General features: G+C 35.1%; 1 protein-coding gene across 2 annotated transcripts in view; it reads left to right on the top strand.

Annotated features, from left to right (window-relative positions):
• The first annotated feature begins 8,868 nt into the window (after positions 1-8,868).
• LOC119079157 (homeotic protein caudal) overlaps positions 8,869-21,422 on the top strand; it is a 32,353-nt gene continuing 19,799 nt past the window's right edge. The window contains exon 1 of one of the 2 annotated variants that reach the window (XM_037186970.1): positions 8,869-9,714. In XM_037186970.1, coding sequence (XP_037042865.1) covers positions 9,246-9,714 — 469 coding nt within the window. In that variant the 5' untranslated portion in view covers positions 8,869-9,245. The remainder of the gene's footprint in view (positions 9,715-21,422) is intronic. The other variant, XM_037186971.1, reaches the window with a different exon arrangement.

Below are 21,422 nucleotides of genomic sequence, written 5' to 3'. Positions count from 1 at the left end.
ATCAGCCCCTTTCAACACCGACGACGCCTAAAAAGTTCTTTCCATTTACTGAATGTAAGCTACGAATTTCGATTGACAACTTTCAAAAATAATTCTGTTCTCCCTTCAGACAAAGTCCAAAACTCCGTCGATATGTCACATCCGAATGGTAAAGAACAAATTGAGAATATTCAAAATCAAAATCAATCTCCAAGTAGTCAAAACCAGATCTGTTCCAAATTTCGACCCAAACGACTTCATTTTCCTGGAGATGTTCCAAGCGACGTTGAATTGACACCAAAGTCTTCTAAAAAATTTATTTCGTCATTGAAAAAAATCGTCATAACACAAAGACGAAGAATCAAAGTCTCTGCTCAAAAAGTCCGACGTCAACAAAAGAAGATTCTGTCGTTGAGAGGCTTACTAGAAGACTTGAAGAAGAAAAATATGGTTTCCGAGAACGCAGTCGAACTACTTGAGGTATATTTCTGTGGACACACAGTGTTCTCTTGACATGGTCTTCGTCCAACGTATCATTTGTGTAGTCGTAGTCACTGTCGTGTTTCTTGTCTGGTATTAATTTGTCTTGTCTACTTTGTGCTCTTGATCTTGAACTCACAGTACAATTCTAATAATTTACAGTGTGGAGATGAATCAATAATGAAAACAATCGAAAAAGGACGACTGAACAATGAATACCCGCCAGAAGTTCGTAGATTTGCTCTTACATTACACTTCTATTCGCCGCGAGCATATCGATACGTTAGAACCAAATTCAAAAATAAACTGCCTGCACCAAGAACCATTCGAAAATGGTGTGAGTCAGTAAACGGGGATCCCGGAATTACAAAAGAAGCACTAAACGTTCTTAATGTGAAGATTAAAGACTTTCAAGACAAGGGGCAGCAGCTCAGATTCTGCATGGCAATCGATGAGATGAGTATAAGAAAACAAATTGAATTCAACTTTGCAAAGAAGAAATATTTTGGCTATGTCGACTTCGGCGGAAACGACATTAAACGTGACCACACTATTGCTGCAACGAAAGCCTGGGTAATCCTACTAACGGCTTTGAATGCCAATTTCAAAATTCCAGTGGCATACTACCTAACGAATGGATTGAATGCTAAAGAACAAGCTGGAATTGTGAACGGAATATTAAGAATTCTTCATGAAAATAATGTTTTGGTTGTGGCTTTAATATTCGATGGTGCTGCAACAAATGTGTCCATGGTAAAAAATTTGAATCGCAAAATGAAAAACCCCACGCACTTTTACCATCCTGTTACTAATGATCGAATTGAAATAATTTGGGATGTTTGTCATATGCTGAAGCTGGTTAGAAACACTCTTGCCAGCAAAAAAATTTTGCACGATGCTCAGGGTCGTCCTATTGAATGGCGATACATTAGGATGCTGCATGAGCTACAAGAAAAACATCGAATACGATTGGGAAACAGACTCACTAAACAACACGTGCAGTTCAGTTGCAAAAAAATGAATGTCAGACTTGCGGCGCAGACTCTCAGTGGAAGTGTTGCAGATGCTTTAGAAGTTTTGCAAGAAAAGAATCCAGACTTTAAAAATTGTGGCCCTACCATTACATTTATTCGTACATTCAACCGATTGTTCGATATGTGTAATTCAAAATCAAAATTCGGTAAATATGACAAGCGTCCAATCGATTCCAGTTCCGCTAAGGAAACATTTGAATTTTTCGATACGGCAGCGAAGTACATTCTTAGACTAAAGCTTCACAAACGAAAAATAATCAATACCAAGAGCTACACTGGATTCTTCGGTTTTCTTCAAAGCATGAGCGCAATTCACAATCTGTACAACGATCACGTTAAAAATGGGTCAATGGAATATCTGCTTACGTTCAAACTTAGCCAAGATCACCTCGAAACATTCTTTGCGTCAATTCGAAGTCGTCATGGATTCAACAACAACCCCAATGCGATTCAATTCCGGTCTGCGTACAAACAGCTCATTATACACAATGAGATTTCATCACCATCGTCAGCAAATTGCATTCCGGTGGATAATACGAGTGTTTTGACTGTTTCATCCACTTCGAAGATTATTGCGGCTATACCTGATGATAAGGAACTATATGACCCATCGATTCTGTCTAAGGACTTTAAAAATGCGATAGCTAGTCATGGATTACATGATGTTGTTTCGGACGCTGTTGTCTATATCGCAGGATTCGTCGAAAGATCAATTCGACGTAAACTGATTTGTCAATCGTGCATTGCGGCATTAGACGAAAATCCAATGATAGGAGGAGGAGTATTGATCGACAAAAAGAATTTCGGTAAACATGGTGGACTATGCACTCCAAGACAAGCTGTAGTTGTTTTGTGTAGATTGGCCGAAAAAAATATACAATTGGCCGACGAAAAGAAACAATTTTCGCAGAGCCAAATGTATATATCAATATTAAACAAGTGTTTCCGTGATGTACCACCAAAGCTGTTAAATAATATGGAAGAGCATGTAAAGGAATGTGATCCATTAGAAAATCACCGATATTTATTGATTCGCAGTATTCTGGAAGAATACTTGAAAGTCAAATTGAATTATATAGGTAAATTGCAAACAATGGAAATGCATTCCAATTTTATTCGATCCAAAACCACTAAGTTAGTCCAATTCCATGGACAATAAATGGATAAATATGGATTTCAGTTGAATAAATATGTTATTTGATGAAAAAAAGTTCTTTCCAATAGCAAGGCAAAAGTGCACAATTTTTCTCCCGCCCACATTCGAAAATAAGTTCAAAAATACGTAAGTACCATAAATTTAAGGTACTCACGCACACTATCAAATATTTCGTATTTGTTTTTGCTTCAACTATAGAACAAAATATTGACATAGAAGGCCTGTCTATCCCACTATAATGTCATTGATAACGACGACAAAAATAATGACAAGTTCTGGATGGACCTTCATATAGTATGATGCCGATGCATGTTAAAATAATTGAAGTACAAGAACAAAAATCCCCGATAATAGACCCGATAATAATACTGGTCATATGCTTGCTGTCTGTAACAGTATAATGATAGAGTCAATTCTATTCTATTTCAAGGCGATTGATTAAAACTTTCCAAAATTTAGAAGTTCACGATATGTGTTTTAATTATTGAATTTACAGCTTTCAACAATATTAAATTCACTTACGGCCGACAGAATTTATAGGATTTTGAGAAAATTCGCCTGTTGCTGGTTATTAAGCTTCTAATGACATTTTGTTATTAATAGTTATTTACATAACTAGGGATTGAAAATTAGTATAACTAGTATAAAACAAGGCATCAGAACAGTCGGAGCGTTTGCTGCGACTTAGCCCCGTACAACCCGTAATCCTATTTCGTCCGTAACCATAATACGTCCGTAGCCCTAATAAGCCCGGAACCCTAATACGTCTACAACCCTCTAATGCGTCTGTTACCAAAATGCAAGTCAAGTTGGGCATTGTCAAATTTACTGAAACTGTTCATTTTTTAAATTGCGCATAGCGCAATTACGAAAGCCCGTACGAAGTACCTTTCAAATAAAACCAACAATTTACGACATTATTTTAGAAACCCAAAATTTTTTGCCAACTTTCCATTGGATATTCAATTACCTCTCAAATGAAACAAAAACTAACAAAATCGGTTGAGATTTACTCGATTTATGTGCAAAAAACACTTAGGGCCGAGTAACGACCTTTGAGCCTCCCCAACAAGCCCACGTTGCATCTTACCCAAAAACAATGTTCAGCAACTTTGTTCTACTCGTCAATACCTTTCATTTGATATATCACAAGCAGCTATTGCGTGCGTATTTCGATAGATATCGTCGAAAGACTGAACAACACCTATAGGGCCCTAGCTCTGGAGGGGCCGACCCTACGCCCATTTTCGAACTTGACCTTACTTTTGTCGATACCAATCGGGAAAAAGAAGAATTTTGAAAAAAGGTTGTGATTTACTCAAGCTAGAGGGGTCATGGACGGACGGACGGACGGACGGACGGACGGACATTTTTTTTATTGCGGATTCGTCATCTATGAACATAACCAAATGCTTTGCCCTTACTGTCTGCTTCCAATTCGACGTGTTACAAACGGCATATTAATCTTATAAGCCCCCAGTACTTCGTACGGGGCTAAAAATATTATACGAAATCTACTGTTATAGGCCATTCACATGGTGTGCACTCTTGTCAGAAATAAATTACTCAAAAATAAGGTTAAACGTGGAGACTTCAAATGGTCGAGATTTTACATTGAGATTTACTTATAGATTTATGTCCATCGAATGAGAATAGGTTATCCATCTCCTGCTGTAAGTATTTTCACAATATTGACACAAAATCTTGAACTTCGTTAATTTTATCACGCAATTTTCTTTAAAAGACAACATGAGCCATTTTCAACCGAAAAGCAAAAAGCCAACGCACTTCAAGCAAAAGTGTTTTTAATGACAGCTCCTGACTATTGTTTTGTATTAAAAAAGTGTGTATTACAGTGTGTTAGATACACTGGACAGTTTTCGTACTCTATTTAGCATGAGTGGTACATGCTTAAAGTGCATTGATAAAACCAATGACATAAAATGTACTATTATGTTATTCAGGCCCGTAGCCAGACTCAAATATTAGGGGGGGCTGAAGCCCCAAAAAAATTTTTATAAGGGAATGCGAAAATTTGGAAAGCCGAATTTCAATTTATTCGTTTTTCTTACAAGGTTGCAATTAAGTGACTTAGTGAATTTTTTCGAATAAAATATAGCGTTGCACAAAATTCAGTAAAAAATTATTTTCTAAATATTATCGATACTTATCGTCAAATAAAATATTTCATTCATGAAGAGATCATTTTAGAATCATGAGTTTTTGCTGTCTGAAAATCCTGAATTTTGCCTGCAAGTTCTTCTCAGTAGAATTTTACTAGAATTTTCTTTTCGACTGGAATGAAATATTAAATAGAATTGTTACGAATTTGTACAATTGCAATTTAAGCTTCACAAAAAACAGGTTTGCTCAATGTGTTAATTGCAGCAAAAGTTCATCAGAACACTTCGTCAGAACAGACTTTTTATTGCGATCATTTCGGAGATATAAGTTACGGCAATTCGGAGGCGATTTCTAAACTATTAATAGTGTGTCACGTAAAAAATCTTTCAAGCTGTGTTGAGTGTAATATTGCATTTACAAAATTAATTGAAAAAGCATTATCTATCTTGGCTTTTTAGAAGGGGCTCTTCATAGCTCAGGGGGGGCTCAGCCCCCCTTGCACCCCCCCTAGATACGGGCCTGATGTTATTGCATAAAACAGTGTTCGTTCGATTGGTTTATGACGAGTTACCAATTTCAACTGAACACAAAATAAAACTGAGAGATCACTCTAAAGAAAATACGTCAATTGAGTGACGAAAAATCAAGCTTTCCTTGGCTTTTTTGACAATGTACGTTAGGTAGCATAAAGGCAGTATATATTGCCAGAAGTTTGTTGCATAGTCTTGACCCCTCATTAAACTCATTTTGTTGTCTTGCGGTCAGAAAATGCGTCATTACTGTATTGTTCAAAATCGGTTTTAAGAGAACCAACTGCATTTGAGAAACGCCCTAATGTACATTTTTTCAGACATTTTTGAGTTACTGTCCCAGTAGCCCGTAAAACCCATTGCACAAATGAAAATCTAAATACGAAAAGTGGGCATGTTCAATTAGCGAATTATAGTAAAAATAAAATTCCATTGATTTAGCTTCATTCCCAATAGTATTAGAAACAAACTTTTAATCACACAGTGTGTGATTCACACGCATATCGAGGGCAACATCACTAAAGGGCATGTTTCCGTATCTTAGAAACTACTGAACCGATTTTGATAAATTTTTTTCCTTGAAAGGTAGTAAAAAGCTAAGAGTAATTATACCTAGAGAGGAAATTTCGAACAAAATTACGGAAAATATGTGGTGCCAACATCAAATACGAAATTTTTATTGGTATGTGTGTTTCCCCTCTTAATTAAGAGGGCAAATTGAACTATCAAAAGCGAACGCATACATGAATTGGTGTAAAATTATACGAAATGTGTATCTTATACAAACTGATGTTGGGACCACATTTCGTCGTACAAACTTCCTCTCTAGGTATAATTACTCTAAGGTAAAAAGTATGAATTTTGAGTCCGAAATTTAAGTGAAATTAGCATTTTTCGTCGTATTCTGCCTAAAATGAGGGCAATTTTTGATTTTTTTTTTTTAAATAAATTCGTTTATTATCATCCCTTATACAAATGTGTGTGGCATACGATCCATATTTCACACAAAAAGGACAAACGAAAGCAAAAATATAAACAAAGAACCTTGGTTCAGTAGATAAATTCTCTAAGAGAGACTTGTCAACAGAAAAGCAAATAAAGCAAACAATCAAGGCCTGTTTTTGACTGTTGATTCATCTGTTATCGATAACGACGACAAAAATAATGACAAACTCTGGGTAATATGCTTCTTTATATAATAAAATGCATGTTAAAAAAATGAAGTACAAGATTTGAAAATAAGCGATTACAAATACTTTCAACCTAGGAAGCATAGAGGTAGACTACCTAGAGGAATTATGACCCGAAAATTCATTGAAAAATTATATTTCACACACCACTAACACGAAAACGTCCACTTTGCTTTGCTTTTGACGTTATGAGTCACTTTCCTTTTGACATTAGGAGTCCTTTTTAACTGTATGTACTGGAGCTGTTACACACACATTTAAATATATGATTTTTCATTTTAATTTTTCAGTTTTCAGTTTTTTCTATTGAGAGGGCCCTTGGGTGGAAGTAATGTACCCGATTATAATACTAATCACATACTTGCTGTCAGGTTAATGCACTTTCGCTTGTAGGCCTTGTTCGGCCAACAATTCGCGAAATTGCCTAAAATCAGCAATGAAAGTAGATAAGTAGGTATGGCCAGTCCATACAAGTCGGAGCACATACGGATTTGCATGGCGCCACCTCAAACGAACTCATTTCTAGTAGAAATTTGCCCTAGAAATGAGTTCGTTTGAGGTGGCGCCATGCAAATCCGTATGTGCTCCGGCTAGAACAAATTTGAACGTTTGACCATACCTATCCATTTACTTTCATTGAAAATCAGTCGTCCAAAACAGGTACGTAAATAACTATTGTATGACATCTACAAATATAATGTTTTGAAAACTAATAACCCTAACACTTTCACCGACAGCAAACATTTTAGCAATAAATTCAAATTTTCAATTTTTTACTTCTTTTGACCATCAAGCATTTTCAGCAGATTACCACAAAAGTCTTTTATTGCCTATCCACCCGGAATATTGTTGTTACACGTACATTTCCCACCCGCGGAAAGCGGTCGTTACATGTGGGAACTTTTTCATTACATCACAAGTGAAGGAACATTCATATAAAAATTCATTACATATCAGGAGATGTTATTTTAGTTTTGATATCGCAAACTTTTTCACTTGAATTAAGTGCACACAATCTAAGCAAACTCATTAAAAAGTTTCGAAAAAAAAGTGACGGCCATTTTGTCTATAGCCTTTCAATTTTTTCAACTTCGTCGAACACCTATGGCCAAACAATTTTACGGCAAAAATGCACTATAGGTGAACAGGGTGGATCGGCGATTTTTTGATTGGGAATAGTAGAGAAATGTCACCTGACACCATTTCAGGCAAAATTGGGGCGCGGAAAGCAATTTTAATTTTGTCACTTTGTATAAGGAAAATTAATTTGAGTCAAAGAAAAATATTGTTTGTACAAGGAAAATGAAAAAATTAAAATTTCTTTCCGCGCCCTAATTTCGCCTGAAATGGTGTCAGGGGACATTTCTCTACCATTCACAGTCAAAAAATCGCCGATCCCCCCTGTTCACCTTTACTGCATTTTAGCCAAAAGTTCGGGTGCCAAGCTGAAATCCTGTCAGTTTTCGGGAAAAGGAGGGGGGAAGTCTGTAGTGTGCTGTTTCAGTTTTCGACCATTTTCGAACACTCGCTTTCGGCTCGTATATGCAAACTCTACACCTGTCAAAATAACCGTGTCCAAAGCTTGTTGCTTAAAACCACACTTGTGAGTTCGGCTCGTGTCACAAAATTGATCCCTCATGTAATGAACTACCTCCGCAGCATCCAATATAATCAATCTACTGTACCTTCAATAGTTTTAACACGCATTTTGCTATTATCCATAGATCATCACCTATTTTTGTCATTATCTATCGCTAACAGTTAACAGGTGAAATAAAATCCTTTGTGAAAGGATACCGCTTGCAATCACCACAAATTACCTGTCGCAACACACATCGCAATTCGACAGGTCCATAAAGAGAAATGGGATCCAATTTAAACATATGCAATGACAAAGTTCAGTAGACCGAGCCCGTAGAATGTGTTGTGTACACATGATAAATAAATGATTTGAACGAAAAAAAAAAACTTTTTTGAATGATAACTTTTTAAAGTTCCAATATGTTGTTGGAAATCATACGTATATGGGCAATATACAGACATGGATGATCAATCTTATCTAACCATCTACAACCGCCACAACCATACAATTCTAAAAACAAAAATTATCAAAAAAAAAACTGAATCTAATCGCGCCTACAACACAGCACATTAAGTATATGATTAGTATACAATTTTCTGCTGTATTTAAATGTTAAATGAAGAGTGGGATGGCCTAATGTTATTATGGCATCCAAATTGAATGTAGGGTACATTTATGTATACATCCATATAGATGTTAAGCGCCGCCCTCAATTATATACACAACGAACGAGTGGAAGACGGTTTCGTGCGAGGTAGAAGCAAAAAAAAAAGACCGTAGAAGAGGAAGGGATAATGTCATTTGTACATTCATACTTCGGCATTAACCGTTCATTATTTATATATTTAGTTAGTGTCTGATCGTGTTGTAGCGACGTGTGACTTTTTTTTTATACCCAGGCTCAGTGAAGAGTGAAAGAAAGTGGTTGTAGATAATATACTAAAACAATAAAAATTATTTCAACATTACACGGTCGTTTAGTAGAATAGTGTCAATACAAATTGAACAAAAGGATTTATTTAAAGTTGTCAATTAAACATATGGATGATGCAAATGTGTTTGATGAGGCATGTGAATAGTTTGTGAAAACGGTATAATACGGTAAAAACGGTGTGTCGATGAATTAGCAAAGAAGCGTAAACGTCAACCGATTTTATTTAAACATTAATTATGGTGTCCTATTTCCCCCCACCAACAATGTATTCGAAAAATCACGGATCGAATCTACCATATCCGGCGGCATCATGGTATTCCAACTATCATCCCAGCAATTCCCAATTTATCAGCGAATCCGAAATATCACATCATCAAGCGGCAATGTACTATTCGCCGCATTTGTTCCAATCGAGTCCGGATTGGGCGCATGAAAATTTCCCAGGGCCACAGAATGGCCTGCCGCCGCCGGGCAGTGGTGTCGGATTACATCACATCAATCAGCATCATGTTCACAATAGTGATCACATAAGCGAAGGATTACAAAATTTACCTTCGCCACCGGTTACGGTGTCTGGAAGTGAAGTGTCCAGTCCCGGTATAACCAACGAAAGTGCCTCACCGCAAACGTCGTTGCGGCCGACTTCAGTTAAAAGTCCATTTGAATGGATGAAAAAACCGTCGTACCAAAATCAACCCAATACAGGTAATTTGAACGATTTTTTTCAATGTTTTGATGGCCACACAACACATGTTTCGTTACGTTAAGGAAGCGTGTTGATCATTAGTAACAATAGAATTTCAATTTGACAGTTTTTGACAATGATAATAGGTGACAGCTTTTAAATGTCAATTCACTGAACGAACATGGTGTGCCGTTAAAATCCTCGCGAATTCTATCGACATTTTTACGTTTTCACTGATATTTTATGACAAGGAAAAATTCTTCACTTTTTAAATATGGATTAAGAAGACACCAAGTCAGTTAGGCCGAAAACACACGAGCAATTTTGTGTTGATGGGATCGACTGTTTCCACTGTTTTGCCTGTGGTCAATATCGGATTCCAAGGCAAAATGCAGCATAATTGTCGATCGAATCAACGAAAAACTGTTCGTGTGTTTTCAACCTAAGATTTCGCGTCGCGATTTCGAATAAAGATTTCGCAATCATTGACAAAAGTGTTGCCAACTTGGTTGCTAGATAGTTGCCTTGGTCTTGTCCGTATTCCAGAAATTGTATGAACAAAATAAGCTTAGTCTCTCACCTGCCAATTTAGTGACTCAGAAAACTTTCTTATATCGCTGATGATTACGAATCGGGGTACATGCAAGCTGTTGGGCTGAATCATTTCATTTTTTGTGATTTTTCTCATGCCTTGCGCAAATTCCATTTTTATTAATTTTTGACTTTCTAAGTCTTTTATTGACATTTTGTCACAACCGACAACATGCATACACGTATCAGAATTTGGAGGTTTTTTGACGTCTGAAAAACTGAGCCCTGCGTCAGTTCGCAATTTTATTGCTGTGAACTTTGATTGATCATGATCGGCATCGGGGAATCTGACACACGCGATCATAGTATGATCCCTTTTACGACATGTGCCAGATTCGCCCTGTGGGGGTGCCAGATTACCCCACGCCTCGCTTAGTTCGTACTGCCTGCATTTTAGAAGCAGATTTTGTTCACCAATGGAATAAACGTGAAACATTGGTTTTCGACGGTGTTATCTTGCAACTTGCAATTTTTATCCTGAGTCGTATAGCGTTATAGGTCCTTAAATCTTTCACAAAATCTGTTGTTTCAACTAATTTTTTAACGAGTTTGATTTGAAATCTTTTACTTCATTAATTTTAACATGCATCTTGGTATACACAAGAGAACACTAGCTAGAACTTATTGCTCATATTCGTCCGTCGACTCTATCGCTTCCACAAAGCTAAATTGGTTTACATATTTTGATGCTAAGTGAGTTCAAACTACAAACTGTGAACTCTTGAAAAGGTCTTCCCACATGTTCGTATTTAATCGCTTAAAATTCCGTAAAATATCCAGTCACTTAGAACATTATTTAAACAACGAACTGTATTCTCTAAATGCTCATCAAATAAACAATTAAAAACCTTTCCATGGGAATATTCCTACATACATTCACACCGAAATGTGTTAACAGCCTGTGTCCTTAATTATTTTGTACACACATCTCTTCATATAATGTTTGCGTCGAATTCACATTGGTCATTTAAATACACTTAGAACTAAAGTAAACTCCGTCGACCGTTTTCGTCATGCTTAATATAAATCAGTCAGTGAGTGGTAACTTGTTCATCAAACAATGCGTTTGTGCTTCCTCAAAATATTTTTACTTTTCTTTTCAAATATTTTCTTTTTTTGTGCGAAATTGTTAGTTGCATATGGGACAGAAGATAATTGATTTCGGATTCGTGTTGATGGGAGTCCATTAAAGCGTGTCAAAACAATTCAAACCTGTGACTGTGAAGCAGATATTTTGTCCTCGACGAATCTTATTTGTTTGTTTAGAGAAAATCGTTGGATTTGTTACGGATTACAACATGCAGGGCATATTTTTGAGAAAATATTTAGCAGATTAAACTAAAACTCAGACCAAATCAGTAGATTCGACAGTTCTGTCCTGATGATCGTGACATCTGTGAAAGATTAGTCTTGAAGTAGAACCTTCATATAATCATTGGACGAATCTTCTACTTCAATTGTTTAAACATACTTTTTGCTATAAAAAACGACAATATCCGGAGATTGTCGCTCATGTTTATCGTCGCTGTTGTTAGCAGATGAAAATGACCGTTTGAGAAATAGCAAAACCATTCGAGTCGCTGAATGAACGTTCTCAAAAAGTTGGTCGTTGATAACTTCATTTAACATTTCTAAAGACGAAATTGCTAGACTAATTGCCTCGTTTGTACACATGACAAAACTTTACCTGACCTCATTGCTTACTTTCGTCGTAGTAATAGCTGAGGAAATTTTCACGTATACATCTCCACTCCATCAGTCAGCGTTATACTGTGTTTAAACTGGTTTAAGAAATTGGAATTTCCTGCAAGTGATAATAGGTTTTGCAAAAATGATCCGTATAATGGGACTGAAGATTGAAGATAAAATAACAATGATGTTAAGCTGTGTACAGTGCAACAACTAATTAACACGGATTATTGAATTTGTGTTCAATTCATAGTAGATCACGATTGAAATTATCTCGCACATCTGTTCAGAGAACGCCTTTTTCTTTGCAAATAAATCAGTCCCGAAAGTCACGTCAAATCGATAATGTCTTTAGGGATTTCCATTTTGTGTTTTACTGTAGAAATCGACAAAGTTTCAGAGTTAGGATATTTTAATTAGTGCGAGTGAAGGAAATGCGTATGCGAACGACTACTTCTGGTTACTTGTCAGGTCCGAATTGACACTAAATTTAGAGACTATTGAGACTATAATAAATTTCGTGTTGCGTCTTGCATTTTTGACTAAAATAACTTTGACCAGCTAAAATTAGAGTGTGGGAAAACGATATGGCTTACATTACGTAAAATACAAATTTTACTCGTAGAAGTGTACCTGATGTCATTTTCGGTAATTTTCATTTCTGCGGGCACCATGACACCTATTTATATCATACATCTGTAGTCCACACTATTATAATGGACGTCGTGAAATTTAGGGAGGATCTTACTTCAGGGTTTCTTTGGTATGAGTGGGAACTGGGAATCATGTGGTCTAGATGTATAATAGTCATTTGAATGACACATGCGTCGAAAATCGTTAATTACAGGAAATTACATGAACTTTCAACGTTCTCCGTTCTCAGCAGTTTCGTTTGTTTCTTGACCTCGGTTTCGCCTCGGGCCAACAAAATTTACCAGTAAAACTCTACTCATCACGTTTTTATCACTAGCCAAGTAAATAACTATTAAATAACTAGAAAGAAACAGTGAAAAGTCAAGTTACGTGAGAATTTTAGTTGATTCGAGGCAAAGTCGATGTCAACAATCACACAAAAACGAGACTTTCCATTTAACTCCCGAGTATTGCATTTTACATGCTAAAAGGCCGTCGAAAGTTCATAGAATTTCATGTAATAAACGATTTTCGATCCGCACGCATCTTTAAATAAGAATTGCGTGATATTTTCAGTCTCCTCGATGAAATATCCACATTTTGTTGATATCATCCCTTAGTACTTTACCCAATTTCCGATTCCGGCAAATTAATGTGACGGGCATACAAACTGAGAAAAATGTGATTAGCTTTGCGTTTATCCTTATTCTGAAATCGTTTAACACAACCAATGAGATTATGACATAATCGTTTTCAATGTTAAATTTAATTAGAACATGGAATCGGTGTAGATAATTCCCCGCAACAACAAAGTATTATTTTTCAAACTATCACGTAAATTCATCGAATTGATAAGACCGATACCGTGGTGTGAATGGAAAAATAAAGTTTTTCTACTATTTCAGATCCCAACATAAATAATCAAAAAGACATAAATCTTCTTATCGTACAATCAATATTATTAAATTATTATATTACGGGTAATAACCGCAACCAATGCTCAATTTGATGATTTTTTGGTTTAAAGAATATGAAGAGAAAAGGTTAAAAATTCACACAATTAATACATTTATTAATGTGATCGTAATGTATTATATTATGTAGCTATGTAGCAGCGAGAGACAGAGGTGTATATACGATTTTTCATTCAACAAAAAAGATATTTCAAAATTATCATACTTAGTGACTGCAAAATTTATTGACTCCATTTTATTGCTTTATTTAACGCAATTAAATTTTGGTTTACTTAAATAATATACAATAAATTATTTCCGTAGATTGTGTGTACAATGCATATACATACCTACATATGCGAGAGAGTGCTTTGTTCGTATATACTATCCATATACTCTCTATGTGTGGTAACAAAACCTAATGAAGAAAATATAAAATATTACCCGAAATAACAATAACAATCCGAAAACCATTAAAATGAGTTATATGTGTAATTTAACAGCATGTTTAGAAGTACTTGAACTTGGATTGGGAGTACTTACACCTTTGCTTGCCGTGGAATTTTTTTTATTTTTATTAAACTTTAAACGGGAGTCAATAAATTGGGAATGATTTCTGATAAGGTGAGAGCAAGAAATTCCGAATTTAAAATTTCACATGTATACCAAAGTCTAGCGACTGGTTGTTTTAGTTATTAACGTGTGTCAGAAAGTCATTGAGCGGTTTGTTTTTATCACAACACTAGTTCATCTTCACAAAATTGTGTCTTTTCAACAAAACATTTTATAATCAGGCGGACCAAAAACGTCACATTCTCTCACCAGAGCCAAAACGAAAAAAATTTTGTCTCACTTTTTGTCCCACTTGTGTCAACTTTTGTTCGGAACATATACTCGGACTAAAAAGGTGCAATCACCACCAGTGTCAAAAACATATCTTTTTGGTCCAAGCGACATAATATACTATTTCATGCTACAGGGCCAAAAATGAGGGAGTTTTGAGATTTTTCTCTACCTTTCGGTCCTTTGCATGTAGAAGTTGTATACGTATGTATTCTCTAGATAAATTTAAACGCGACTAAATACCTTTGCAATCTCATTGCAATATTGGCATTTTAATTGGCAATTGAATTCAGTAATTTATTTATCTATGCGTCTGCTCCACCATTCACTTTACAGGTACAGTCATTTTGTAATTCTGTGCGAAAGATTGAGAGATTGATCGTTGAAAAACGAAATCACATTCAATCCGTTACGATTTTTTTCAATAAAACTTCATTTTTCTTATAATTCGCTAATATTTCATAGCCCGTTTCTGCATTTAACAATTCAATACAGTTACAATTTCCGTCCCGTCGCCCACAATAAACTTTGAGATTTTACTCTAAAAAATAGTAGGAGTGTTGTATATGGCTCCGATGGAATAGCCTTAAACATAGAACGTCTCTAGCACCGACACAACACAAAAAAAATTATTTCAAACAGTGGTCTGCCTCTAGAGACCTCTTTTGACTTAATTTTTCTATTGTGTTGGTGCTGGACTTGATGCTGTAAAGACAGAAAGACGAAAAGAAAGAAGGACCTGATACTTTTCCAGCTGCCTTATTAAATGAATGGGAAAATTTACGGAAAGTTTTTGTAATATTTTCGTGAAAAGTTTTCTTTAAAGTATAGTCCCTGCTTCAACGTAATATTCTAGTTTATTCATAGCTCTTAATTAACACATACGAGTTATCTTCGTCATCATTCTGTGAATCTTATGCTATGATGAATGAACAATAAAATGAAATTCATTTAATGAGTCATTCGTTGTAGTCAAAAGTTTGTGAATTTGAATATATCAGAAAAATATAACCGCCAAAGTCGCGTAGAAACATTTTTCACATTTACGACTGCAATATTTCGGTGACCCCGTTGCAAGCAGATTTTTTGAAACGAAAAATTCAAAAATTGCACAAAAAACGGTGAAGCATTTGAACGGCAAATGTTTTTCGTTCTCTGTGATCTTTTCCTAAATTTATTCACAACAAATTTTCGTAATTGCAACAATGCGCCCGACAATAACTAGAATTCACGAAGAATACCATTTCCATCAGCAAAAATGTTTCAAAGTCCTTAGAATCGTTCTTTAGCGGCAGTCATAAAAAATTATTTTTATTTTTATGTTCCAAGCAACAAGGAAATTATCATATTTTTATGAACGCATCCTTCGGGTTACCTGAAATTCTTTAGCTTAGAATATGTTTTTTTTCCTCTCGTCTTCTCTCGTAAAATTCTAACATTTCGACAAAATTTAATGCACGTACGATACCATCTCACACAATTCGTTTACTTATTCTAATTTTATTGAGGTAAAACCAGCCCGAAAACCGATTGATTCATCAGTTTTTAAAGAAATTTTCTGACGAATGCATTTTTATTTCCACAAATGGTTGAGATGTCTAATGCCATTAAATATAAAAAATAAATAAAAAAAAACTTCCCTCAGAAATTGATTGTTGTGAGTGAGACATAAAACTTGTTGAGCATTTTGATACATTCACATAAAACATTTTTATGTCAACATAAATCACTTGAATTTGATAGCCAAACGTTAAGAGCATCAAATGAAGACATAACTCATCTTCTCTGAATAAAATATGGCGTCTCATTGCCTTCATAACAACACTACACAGGTGTGTAGGTGTGTAAATGTATTAATGCGTATAGGACAAAACTAAAAATCAATAATATCAAAATGTTTCTATGACATTAATGTGGAGTCTTAAACCTGATCTAACGTCAAATCCAGTTGATTAAAGCTCACACGGGAATTACGGGATGTTGGTGCGCGACAAGAATTCAAGCTTGTCTTTCAAGTCCCCAAATTCCAATTTCGGGTCATTATTAATTTAAAAGTTCTCCTTAACCAGAAATAGGTCCATACGGTTGGCGGCAGCAGTCTCCGACATGTACCAGTAGTCGAACATCTATTGTTCTTTCATTCATAATTAATAAATAAATTTATCAATGAAAGAACAATAAGTGTCCGACTACTGGTGCCTTTCCACAAATTGCTGTGCCCGCCCTGTGAGGATTTAGTTTAACCTGTTACAGACGGCAAGCGTATGAACAGTATTATTATCAGTTCTATTACTTCCATCGATCAAAGTATTTTCAATCTGTTGATTTCAAATCTTGTACTTCAATTTTTTAACACGCATTTTACCATATAAAGGGTCATATTACCCAGAGCTTGTCATTATTTTTGTCGTTGTTAACGATAACAGATGAATAGCCGTATGCGTCGTATGTAACGCGTTTATTTCGATTCACAGATTTTTGTTGGGTCGATCTATGTGTCAGTCTTGTAAATTATTCAAGGGTCGTAAGGTGACAACCGACTACTGGTGCATTTCCGCAGACTGGTGCGCCCACCCTGTGAGGGTTTAATCTTTGCCAATTTCATTTTTTTTGTTTATCTATCTGTCAGTTTTGTAAATTATTCCTAGGGAGTGAGGTGACAATAGACAATTTAAAACTAAAGAAATGTCTCCTGCTGATGCTCTTTCACAATGACTCCAACTTTAACCATGATTGAATAAAGATTGTTCGCGATGAATTTTGAATAATATATTCTCTAGTAGATACCGAGCCACAAAATGAACCTCTTCTCAAACCGTAACGAATCGCATTCAAAAGTCAAACCATCAATTGAGTATTTTTTCATCATCTCTAGGAATAACTGAATGTTATAAGATATTCCGTAAAATCTGTAGAAGCATGCGAAATTATGTATTAGGTCTTCAAGGATTCTTCCTGCCCAAAAAATCATACAAGTCAATTTCCCTACCCATCTCACACATACATTTGTATGATCTTTCTTTAACTTAATTGGCAACCAAGAAGAAGATGTTGACAAAAACTAACACTAAACCAAACTGATTCGACAGGAGTACTTGCATACTGTTCGATGGCCGACAGGCCCTTAGCTAAGTCTTATTGCCAGGGTTGGCAAAATACCAAAAATCGTAAAACGTATTAGCAAAATGAAAGAAAAGCGACACTTTAGGGCATTGTCACTCCGTACCACCCGATAGCTACGGCCCTAATGGCCAATGGTTAATGTGTACGTAGTCTAGGTGCAGAATTCCAATTGAACTTTTTGCATTTTGTGAAGTCTTTGCTTACCATTAAATTAATCTGTAAATTGTCAATGGTTTAAAAAGCTCTTCTCAACTCCTTTAGTTGCCCATTGGTACATAATAAATCAATCGTGATTTCTGACTCATTTTGTCATGGATTGATTCAATCAGTGGTTTGCATTTAAAATCCATTTTATGCATCAGTAAACCGACCTTGATACAATTCAACAACAGCAATGTCAATATGTCTGCTGCCTTACCGTCTAAAATTTTTTTAAATTCGAGTTCAACGTAATCCTAACTGGCTGCTCAGACTGTTTGTTCAAAGACTACCTTAAATATTATGTTTGTGTCATCATCGGGACTGATATGTGTGTATTTAACCCGATATGTGTTCAAAATGCATGCAAGAAACATTTACATTTTTCATGGAAATAATACTTTCGTTCATTTTTTGGAGGTGAAACGATTTCGTTCATGGCTCTTTATTATTTTTTTTTTGTCGTTGTATGTCTCTCTTTTTATCACACCAACTCTATTCCAAGTCACAGATAAAAAAAATTGTTGTTTTTTTCCCTGTACTGAGTTTGTATTTCGGCTGACTCGGATTATGAAAATGTCGCGCATTTTTCTGTATTAAAATATCCACCAAATAATTTTAATGAAAATCCGAATTCTTTCGGCTTTTCTTATTAAAATATCAATTGTAATCTGGAATTATAAACATTATTTGTCGGTTATAACGAAATAATTTTTTTTTCCTTTTTTTTCGTGAAATAATAATTCTCATTGACTTATCGGGGCTCGTAACTTCAAAGCACCGCCATTATTAATCCATAGTTTGATATAAGTTATCAGTGTTCGATAATACTATCTTTTCGTGATATACCAAAACCGAAAAACCGAAAACCTATGATGGATTGTGAATTCTCCTCTTCAGAGAGGGTATACCTAAATTGACTGTATATAGGTTGTTGGTGTGGAGTGGATATGTATATACACGCATATGGGTTGTTATATTCTACTTTAGTCATTCATATCTATCCAATGTGCTATGGAAACACAGAAAAAACGTTTTTATATACATCATTTAATGTCAGTCTCTGATAACAAGATTGATCAACACATTTTTCTATTTTTCTATATATCCAGTGTTGATATGATGAACTAGATTAACCAGTTGGATAGATAATGTAGAACAACAACAATGCAGAGAGAAAAACATGAAAACCCGTATATGGGCGAGTCCGGCTAAATTGTAACATTTCAAGATATTCTCACAAAATCCATTTCAGTTTTTTCTCTGAAAAGCTATTGACGAGACGCGTAGTTTGAGCCCCATATGAGATTGGTAGCTCAAAATTTTGGAGATATATTGCCCATAAAAGTGGTATTTTTTTCAAAGTGGCCTTGATACAGTCAGAGGCAGTGAAATTTCAGCTGATTCACACACACTATCAAAACTGTCTATACTAGTTTTTTACGGTGGAAGCTGCGACACGAACGCGCCTGGTAGTATAATAAAACCGTATAAAGACGTATAAACAGTTTTTCATTGTTTTTGTGGATCAGCTGAAGCAAATTCATGTTGAAATTTCGTTGCCTCAAACTGTGGCAAGAAATACAAATTTTTCAATATTGATCAATCTTGTTTTGACTCAAAACCATGTAAAAAAATTGTTCGCGATTGACTCGATGAGTTAAAATTCGAAAACCTCATTTTCCATCATTGGGTAACTGTTTTCACCTAACTAACCTGATTGACCTTAAGTTATTATTCTCGTGAAGTCATATGCAGGAGCTTTCGAATGACACTGATCTTGCATCTTCAGCTTTTATATGAAAAAAGTATTTTCGGCAACGGTATGATCGAGGTGATTTTACCCTACTTCGTCGTAGAATGAACCAAAAATCTTCTAAAGTAGTTATTTATGCCACCGAGGACCGAGTTATAAATGCTTTTTTAGGCACTAGATGTGTAGAGTGTGACAGTACACATCGTGTGCCTGAAAAGCATTTCTACAACGGAGTGAAATTTTTCATGCGTATTTCGTCATTTAGGTTATATTCAAAGGGTCTTTTCTTCTCTTTAAGCGTAAATAAAAATCCTGCCTTGACCAAATATTGAATTCTCGACACCAAAACCCAATGCTTCTCGAGCAACACACGGAAAAAAAAGATTTGGAAAGAATTGTTTGCTAGAAATATATTTATAGTTGTGACAAATATATTTATATTTGTCACAAAATTTCAGGTAATTTGCTTGTCACAATTATATTTAATTATTTGTGACAATTCAAAATATATTCGTTACAAATATATAAATATTTGTAGGAAATGTGTAAATATTTGTTACAAATATATTTAATTATTTATGACGAATTATTAAAAAAATATTTGTGGCAAATAATTAAATATATTTCGGACAAATATTTATATATTTGTAACGAATATAGTTAATTATTTGCTACAAATGTTTATCTAATATATTCGCCACAAATATTTATATATTCGATACCAATTTTTTACATTAAATTGGTATTGAATATTTCTTTTTTTCCCGTGCACCTCTAACCATTCGATTATTGAGTCTACTCGCTTCGCTCATTTAATAACATCACATCTAGTGACAAAAACAACCCCATTTCTCAACTTGTTGCATAGTAGTATGTTTTGTCACGAATGATGAAACGTTGAATTTTTCGGTACTAGTCGCTTTCGATTGAAGACTAAAATTCGACGGATTTCGACACCATACTACGATCGAATAGTTCCATTTTTCTGTACTTCTCAAAGTGAGATTTGCAGCCGAAAAAGTAACTCTCTCCGGCCGAAAATGGATTTTCCTCTCCGTGTAGTAGCGAAAAATTCAACTTTTCACCACTCGTCACAAAATGTACTATTGTGTCATTTGGTGTAGTTTTGCAAGTATATCGCTCGGTTCTACATGGAAAAGGTATTTATACAGAATTACTGTTGACAATTCGTTATAATTGTCTGAAAAGGATAATTCGGTTAAAAATGCGAAAATATTTTTGTAATTTTTCGGGTACCCCAACGAGGGGCGTTACCAACAAATTCGTTGTAAACTACAAGACAATGGGTTTTTATGATCGCGTAGATTTTCGTTCTTTACTTTCGGGAAACTAACCCGCATATGCTTACGAATTGGGTTTGCTGTTTAATATGCATATTGAATGGTGTATGTACGGTGTTATTGATGTCAGCATGTTTGAACAACAACAAACCTAGAAACAGACAGATAGAACCGATAACTTATCCTTTATACTTTCTTTGAAATGTAATACCCAAAATATCGGCGCGTATCGTCCAAAATTTTAAGTAGTCGAAAGAAAAAGAAAATATTTTGTTCGGAAAATACCGAAAAAACGACAAACTGACGAATTTGCTCGTTCTCTTCTGTACAATTTTTTTTTTTAATTTTATATTCTCTGTTCAAGGCGATGTCGGAAACTTGAACATCCAATTAGACAATCACCCAATCGCATTTAGTTTTATGACGGGTTATTTAGTGGGATATTTGTGTATATACACACAGAGAAAGAGATTTTTTTTTCTTCTTTCTTAACCTGCTTATTCAAATCAGGTAGTCAAAATATTTTCGTTGTGATCTTTGAACAGCATAAATTATACTGGGTGAACGTGCATATACAAACTGTGAATGTTTAAACGTATTTCTCATGTAATACTTTTTTCTAGAGTCATAACAACTTTTGT

This window comes from Bradysia coprophila, unplaced genomic scaffold (assembly GCF_014529535.1).
Source record: "Bradysia coprophila strain Holo2 unplaced genomic scaffold, BU_Bcop_v1 contig_297, whole genome shotgun sequence".
Lineage (NCBI taxonomy): Eukaryota > Metazoa > Arthropoda > Insecta > Diptera > Sciaridae > Bradysia > Bradysia coprophila.
Note: the sequence above shows the minus strand (reverse complement) of the source record. Positions and strands in the feature narration are given on the sequence as shown.